This window comes from the organism of the source record quoted next, unplaced genomic scaffold (genome assembly GCF_019419815.1).
Source record: "Pyrus x bretschneideri cultivar Hongxiangsu unplaced genomic scaffold, Pyrus_bretschneideri_v1 Contig36, whole genome shotgun sequence".
Taxonomy (NCBI): Eukaryota; Viridiplantae; Streptophyta; class Magnoliopsida; order Rosales; family Rosaceae; genus Pyrus; species Pyrus x bretschneideri.
In genome coordinates, this window is record NW_025999679.1 from 3,405,800 (window position 1) to 3,413,160 (window position 7,361).

General features: G+C 36.4%; 1 protein-coding gene and 1 long non-coding RNA gene across 7 annotated transcripts; one reads left to right on the forward strand and one right to left on the reverse strand.

Annotated features, from left to right (window-relative positions):
- Positions 1 to 2,143: 2,143 nt before the first annotated feature.
- On the forward strand, positions 2,144 to 5,060 carry LOC103950448. Of its 6 annotated transcripts, none has more exons than XM_048592044.1 (3): positions 2,144 to 2,616; positions 3,241 to 3,391; positions 4,707 to 5,060. In XM_048592044.1, exons 1-2 carry the CDS (start codon positions 2,211 to 2,213, stop codon positions 3,354 to 3,356), a joined length of 522 nt encoding a protein of 173 aa, XP_048448001.1. In that variant the 5' UTR covers positions 2,144 to 2,210; the 3' UTR covers positions 3,357 to 3,391; positions 4,707 to 5,060. The 6 variants fall into 6 exon arrangements, with proteins under 6 accessions (XP_048448001.1, XP_048448000.1, XP_009359927.2 ...); XM_048592043.1 differs by having other exon boundaries at positions 2,145 to 2,616; positions 3,226 to 3,391; positions 4,488 to 4,712; XM_009361652.3 differs by having other exon boundaries at positions 2,145 to 2,616; positions 3,226 to 3,391; positions 4,573 to 4,712.
- Positions 5,061 to 6,101: 1,041 nt separating this feature from the next.
- On the reverse strand, positions 6,102 to 6,657 carry LOC125480838. The gene is made up of 3 exons (XR_007261105.1): positions 6,609 to 6,657; positions 6,472 to 6,528; positions 6,102 to 6,386 (listed from the first exon to the last, which is right to left on the reverse strand). It is a non-coding gene; the product is annotated as an uncharacterized LOC125480838 (long non-coding RNA).
- Positions 6,658 to 7,361: the final 704 nt, after the last annotated feature.

Consider the following 7,361-nt stretch of genomic DNA (forward strand, 5'->3'; position numbering starts at 1 on the left):
GTTTTATTATTTGGTATGTTCATGTAATTTTTTTAGTGAGTTTTTTATTATTCGGTATGCTTATGTAATTTTATTTGGCGTGTTTTTGTCATTTCAATAAATATTCTCTTAGTATAAATAACTTACCAAATTCATTTGAATAAATATTCAATAAATTGGAAACAACATAAAGTATTATATGCAATAAATAATAAATTACAATCCAAAGTGATTGAAAAATTATGGGCTCCGATTACAAAAACTACTTTATTCATCATCACTTAACCAATTTGTGGTGCTAGGATGATCTTCTCTTGTGGTGCTAGGACCATCTTGGCTTGCTCTCGCTTCTCTTGCACGCCTCCTTCACACCATGTCCGCTTTCTCTGACTTCCAAAAAAATTTAGAATTTGGAGACTTCCCTTCTAAAGGCGTGTTCATAATCTCACGATCTCGTTGAGCCAGTCTTTCTTCTCTAACATGTTCCCTTTCTTGCCTAAGTAGCTCTCTTTCTCTCTCATTAGCCTGAAATTCTCTCTCAATAGCTGCAGCTTTTGCATCCTCTCTAGCCTTATCAGCCTCATATTTTGCCATTTCCCTCGCCAAAGTCAAGAACTTTGCATAATCATTCTTGGAAGCACTCCCTTTTCTCTTTGAAGCCTTCTTACCTTGAGGCCTAATTGGATAACGGGTCGAACCCGACGCTTGTTCAGGGAGGGGCGTTTCAGGCACTTCTTCTGCATCATCTTCATGAACATGCGAGACATGATCGGGTGTAGAGTGTAGAGGGGTACTGTTCATGAAAACTTCTAGACCGACAGGCACAACTCTAAATTTAGGACAATCTTTGACAATATTCCAACATTCCCAATTGTTGAATGATTTATTTTTGCTTTTGGTTTTGGCAGCGTACCAAGCTTGTGCTTGAAGTTCCTACACAATGCGGTAGAAGAAATAATTATAATGAAAATAGGTAACAAATAAATAATACAAACAAATAATTATAATGTAAGTAGGTAACAAATAAATAATACAAACAAATAATTATAATGTAAATTTGGGTATAGTACAAACAAACAAATAATATATTGTTACCTGATTCGAGTAATTTTCCCCACTTCGAATATTGCTAATAGCTTGTGCCAAGACGTCTCTCTACGTACTAAATGATTGGCTAAGTAATTTCCAACGACTGGACATCAATTCTTTGGTTCTTTTCCCACCAATTTTCTCAAGATAATTGGTATGAATAAGACTCCACATTTCTCGCAACTGCATCTCATTACCCGTAAGCGAACTATGAGTAACTTCAACCCAGCTAGTACACAACGCAACATCTTCAAGAAGCGACCAATTCGTACCTGCATCAGTAGTCATTTTGTTGAAAAAAAAATGGATTGAAACTTTGAGAGAAAGAAAGGAATGTGATTGAAAGTAGTTGAGAAAATATGAAATTGTGGTGTAAGGTAGATGATAATGAGAAGGTATTTATAGAAAAGTAAAAACAATTTTTTTAAAAAAAATTTCAGATTTTTTTTCGAAGTTTTTACAATTTTTTACAATTTTTTTAAAATTTTTATTCAACTAATTAATCTCTGCTGTTGGATATAAAAAAAATTTTGAATTCCAACACTCCAGATTGTGCCACGTATCACAATGGTAACTTTTCTTTATTTTAAAACTATTTTTTCTTTTATTTATTTATTTATTTACAAAGCATATTAATATCCACCGTTGATCTCAGATCGAACGGTGGATATTAAATAGGATTTTTTTAATATTTTTACCGTTGAGATCGAACGGTCCAAGTTAAAGAGCTGTTGAGATCGAATGGACCGTGGGAAGCCACGTGGCTCCCAACGGTAACCGAAAAAGTTACTGATTTTTCTGATTTTGTGTCAACGACGCGCCCCCACGCGCGAGTGGGGTGCACGCGCCTGATAGAAAAAAATATAAAAAGGCTTGACGCCAGGCTAATGTCAACGCTAGCGTTACATCCACTCGGGCTCTCAGGCCGGCAATTTTCACGGGCCCGAAGCTCGGGCCTCCACCTCCACTTGGGCTCCTTCACGCTGGAGCCGGTCCACAGGGCCTGGGCCCCTTTTCTCTGGCCTGTCCCCCGAGCACCCACCTACGGTGGAGTTGCTCTAAGTAGTCCTCCACCTTCCGTAAATACTCTCTCTCTCTCTCTCTCCCTAGGTACACAGTTCCAAGTTCCAACAGTCCGCCAAATGGCCCGACTCCTCACTCAAACTCTCCATCTCCGTCAATCGCTCCTTCGCCGCCCGCTCCTCCCACCCTCCCTCACCCAAGCCCACCGCGCCCGCTCCTCCCGATCCGGCAAGGCCGAGTTAATCGAGATCGAGCTCGACCCCTCCACCTCGTCGTCGCCAAGTGATTCAGAGAAATTAATGCTCAAGAAACTGGACGACATCGTTCAGACCATCGTCGTCCAGAGGGCCACGCCCGATTGGCTCCCCTTTGTCCCCGGCTCCTCGTTCTGGGTCCCACCTCGACGCGCCCCGTTGAAAGTGACCGACTTGGTTGGCAAATTGGCTGACCAGCTCACGGATGAAGAAACCTTCTCTGTGGCCACTGATCGTGGATGGCCTTGCTCCCAATTTTTCATCAATGGTGGTATGGGCAATTTCTTTTTCTTTGTTTTATGCATGTAGGAAGTGTGTTTAGTTTTTGGTGGAATTGCTGGTTATTATAAGGAATTGAACTGGGATTTTAGTTCTAAGTATTTGTGTGATTTTTTTTTTTTTTTTTTTGTAGTTGCAAATTGTTATTAATTAGTTTTTGTTTGATGGGGTGGTGGAATTGCTTTTTTTACAAGGAATCGAAGTGGGTTTTTAGCTTTTGTGTATTAAAAAATGTTTTTAGTTTGTTTTTCTTTTTATCAATTGAAATGGGCTTTTAGTTTTGTTTTGTGGCAATTAATGGGACCTTTTGTGTTTGGATACCTTCAAGGGCTTCAATTGTAGCTTCGTTGGTGAACATATTTGGGACATGATGGAGATGCTAAATGTTTCCGATATCCGTCATGAAATGTCTAATTGATTATGGAAAGTTGACCTGGAAGAAAATGAAATGACATCTATGCTTTTGAATGGATGAGATGAGTGCTGTTTGCTTATTTTATCATCTTCCATGCTAGTTTTAAATGCAACGGACTAATATATAAACAAATGATTATTTGAGTTTCATGTTTTAGCTCTTAATAAATATTTTGGGTATGATCAGGTACTGGATCTGCAGAAACAAGGGAAGTGGATACGGAGGCAGAAGGATCAACAGAAATAGAGGTGGAGGTGGAGGTGGAGGTAAAGGTTTTGACTGATTCACAGAAGCCCTCTCGCTGTGAGGATGATTAAGGTTTTCTCATCTCTCTATCAGCCTGTTTGCTTGGGTGAGTTCCCTTACTTATGACAACCACTGATGCTCCTTTGCACGCATATCATGACCAAAATAGTGTTGTCATTTCCCCTTAGGATATGGATTTAACTTATCTCTGTTTAGGTTTAGGCTGTTAGTTTCGACCTTGGTGGTAAACCTGCTTGTTTGTATTGATATTTTGTAATTAATATCTTCAGCAATTCTGTTTGTGTTCTGTTGCTGTATAGTTTGAAATAATAACACCCAACAACAGAAGGGAATGAAATATTAAATGTTGAGCATGTTGTATATGCATCCACGCAGTCACAACTTTATCCCCCAGATAAATGATCTTTATTTATAGAGTCTTATCGTGTATTCAGGTGTATGATCTTGTGGCTTCTCCCTATCTTCTTTTCTAGTTTTGAATTTCTGTTTCTACGTGCTTTGCTACAACGTTCTGAGTTTGGATGATGGTGTGTGCGTCTGTTAACGGCTCTTTTAAACCTTGCCAAGGTTGAGACTAGACCAAGCTCGCTTGGCTTTGCTAAGTATCTCAAAGCTTCGAGAGAAGAAAATTTTGGGCTGTAAAGAGCCTAGCAAGCTAAGGGAAAACTACACCTATGCCCATCACACTTTGTCTGGTGTCACTTTGCCACCTGAGAAAAACTTCTTTTGTGCCCCCTTGAAATTGAAAAAGTTGCAATTTGAGGCTTACAGTCATTTTTGTCCTATTTCATATTAGATTTTGTCATATGCCAAGCGCATCAGCCTTTTGTGAGGGTACTTCTATGACTCATTATCTTCTCTTTCACCCATCTCGTTTCTTTTCTCTCTGCGCTTTCCTTTCTCTCTTCTTTGTCTCTCGTCTCTGAACAAACACTTGGATTAGATCCAAATCTTTGTTGTGGGTATGAAAGTTGGTTTGCAGAATCTTCCCTCTCTCTCTCTCTCTCTCTCTCTCTCTCTCTCTCTCTCTCTCTCTCTCTCTCTTTTCGCACCTCAGAAACTTTCTTCCCAATAAAATTTAACCCCAAACCGCAAGTTTCCTTTCAAGATCTGCATATGTTTTCTCCATTCTCTCATATCTCTTTTTGATTTAAGGGCTTGCATGTTTCTGCTTTGTTCAGGGATGATGCGCATCAACTCAAAAATTCTTAGTTTATCACTTGCTAGATGAAATTTCCATACATGCGTTTGTCATCATCTTTACAGTTTCAGGTCTTTATTAGAAATGGATTACACTCATGTGTATCAACTGAATAATGGCCCCTGAGTTGGAAATCAGTCATCCTTGTTTATGTATTGTGGACAGAGGATCAATCTTCTACCTTGTGCTTGTGATTCAGAGTATGCAAAAGTGAAGAGGCCATCTTTTAGTTGTTCGGCAGCACCATATTGGACACGCGTGGCCAGACGGGACACAATGGTGTGTTCGGGTTTGGGTTCTGGAGATGATGGAAGTGTCATATGAAATTAGCGTTGTAAAATGGAGTGGACGGGATGTTGAAGATTCTTGTTCTCTTGTATAAATAGCATTTATTTTGTGTCGTAGCCAGATTTCATAAAACCAAAATTTTGAACTCTCTGATTAAGTTAGTCTCAGTTCAACTAAAGTCAAACTTATCAATGGTTAAAATTGTTGGTAAGTTTGAGAACTCTACTCATTATTTAGGACCGCTTAATAGCCATTTCGTTTTTAATTTTTAGTTGTTTCCTTTTTATTAGAAACTAGCCTTTCTGTTCTGCACGCACTAACGTGCGTGCGAGAGACATTTTTGCATCACGGGCGTTACGCGCCCCAAAGATGTGTTGTTTTAGATATTCTTATATTTCTTAAGTGATTATTTTATAAAATGTGTTTGTGTCCATCACAACAATTTCTTATTATTTTCAATTTTTTATTATGTTCAATCATCTAACTTAGTCTTTTTGCACCTACCCATTGTACCCAAAAATGAAATTTATGAATTGTACACTAACCAATCCATCTTTTTTTTCTTTTTTTTTTGCTTGCTAATTATTATGGTGTCTTTTTTTTTTTTGTTTGGCTGATAGAATTTGATTTCACGAAATGAGCTATGCTTGATCATTATTATGACTTTGGTAATTAAGTTACTCAGTCTAGTTAGAATTTTGTTATCTCCATCAGTACGATTTTACCTTTATATATTGTACAGAAGATCAAGAGTTAGGTTCCTTAAACTCTCATATAAAAAATAAAAAAATATGCTTAATTATTTAATGTTGTATAGAAAATATGAAATGATCAATATATTTTGTAACATGAAGATTAGTGGCTGTATTAAAAGGGTGCACAACAACATTTTTTTATTATGGTGGACAAAAAGGTATTATGGGCAATATTTGGCGTCATTCGAGCAGGTTGGTAGATCATTTGTTCAATGGTTGTGTGAATGGGATAGTTGATGCAGTTAGAGGAGTGAGTACATAATTATGGGTGTGCCATTTTGGGTTGGGACTGAGATGTTCAACATTAGAGCATGGGCCAGGCTACGTAGTTCCAGTTGCTTGAGTTGAAGAAAGGTTGATGAGATAATGGTGTTACCGTACAATCATCCCATCATTCCAAAGTGATAATGGTGTTATCGCATGCCATATTGTCATATTGCCACATTTGTTGAATAATTTAGGAGCATATATTCCATCCAATTTGCACATATGTGAGTAATCTCTCATACATTTTTTACTATTTTTTCTTTAAAACAACAACGAAGATAAAATGGGAAAACATATACTATTTATAAATAAAAAAATATGAAAATATGACATGTAATTTGATTTCTAAATACATATTGACAACACTTAATGTCCTTAAATCAAAATGTTTCAGATTCATAAGTTTTCAATCAAAGTTATAGGCTAGCTAGGGATGAACTCCTAATATATGAAGCAAAGCAAAATATGGACAACATGTACATTTGTAAACATAGCGCCTACGTGTGAAATCAAAGCCATGCTTGCCACCCATTTGCTTGCACTTGATGCTTTAGATTTTCATGGTTAATCTGCAAGCAATAATGATAAAATAAGAAGTCTAACTATAACGCACAATCCCAACTATAAAGATTGTAAGCAACTTAACCTAAATACCTTTAAGTTTGACAATTTTCTCATGGCAATACTTTTACTCCAGTTACTTGTAGAATACTGAAAGATAAATATATTTGTCAAGTTTGAGGTAACAAATTGTAACAATATTTACAAAATTAAATAATAAGAAATATTACCTTAATCTTGTACTTCAACCTTTGTACTTTGAGACGGGTGTGATGCTTGCAAAACTGACAAAAAATGCAATTTTATTTATATTTGAAAATTGAATGCAATTTGAATTTATAGTATATTTTTGTATGAAAATAAGAGAAGACTTACCGTATTTAGAAAAGTTGTTTGGCCACTGTTAATCTTTTTTCTGCACCCATAAATTGTTTTATTTTATTTTATAATTTGAGATAATTAATTTGTAGAATGATATAGAGAATGCCATTAAAAATAAATAGGTAAGAAATGGTGTTGTACCTTATTTGTTGGACTTTATTCCAAATACGTATGATCTGAGGAGTTGTTGAAGGTTTTAATTCTTCCACAGCCTTTTTCATGCGCCACCTATATATTGAAGGTATATATAATGTTAGATTTCTTGTAACAAATTTGTATATAATTTAGGATACATACTGCTCATGCTTCTTCTTTTTCCACTCTTTGAGAATCAGTTGGCTTAGATCAGTAGTTTTTACTCCGACAGATATCTCCCAACCAGGTGTAAAAATACAGACACGTCTGTTTGAGATCTTATCAATAGGTTCCTTCTTCATTTTTTGTGGGTATTCTTGTAAATATCCTAAGAATGAAAACAAATAATTTTTAAAATTACCATAGCACACGTATAGCACATTAAGATAATCAAAATTGAAATTCACAATCTGACCAAAATTTAAAAAACACACAATGAAGATTTCAAAGGAAGAAATTAAAAAACC

Excerpts from the sequence above, each read along its gene's own strand:
- LOC103950448 (XM_048592043.1), top strand. The coding sequence starts at position 2,211 with ATGGCCCGACTCCTCACTCAAACTCTCCATCTCCGTCAATCGCTCCTT. Across the intron at positions 2,617-3,225 it reads CCAATTTTTCATCAATGGTG|GTACTGGATCTGCAGAAACA; the intron begins GTATGGGCAATT and ends GGGTATGATCAG.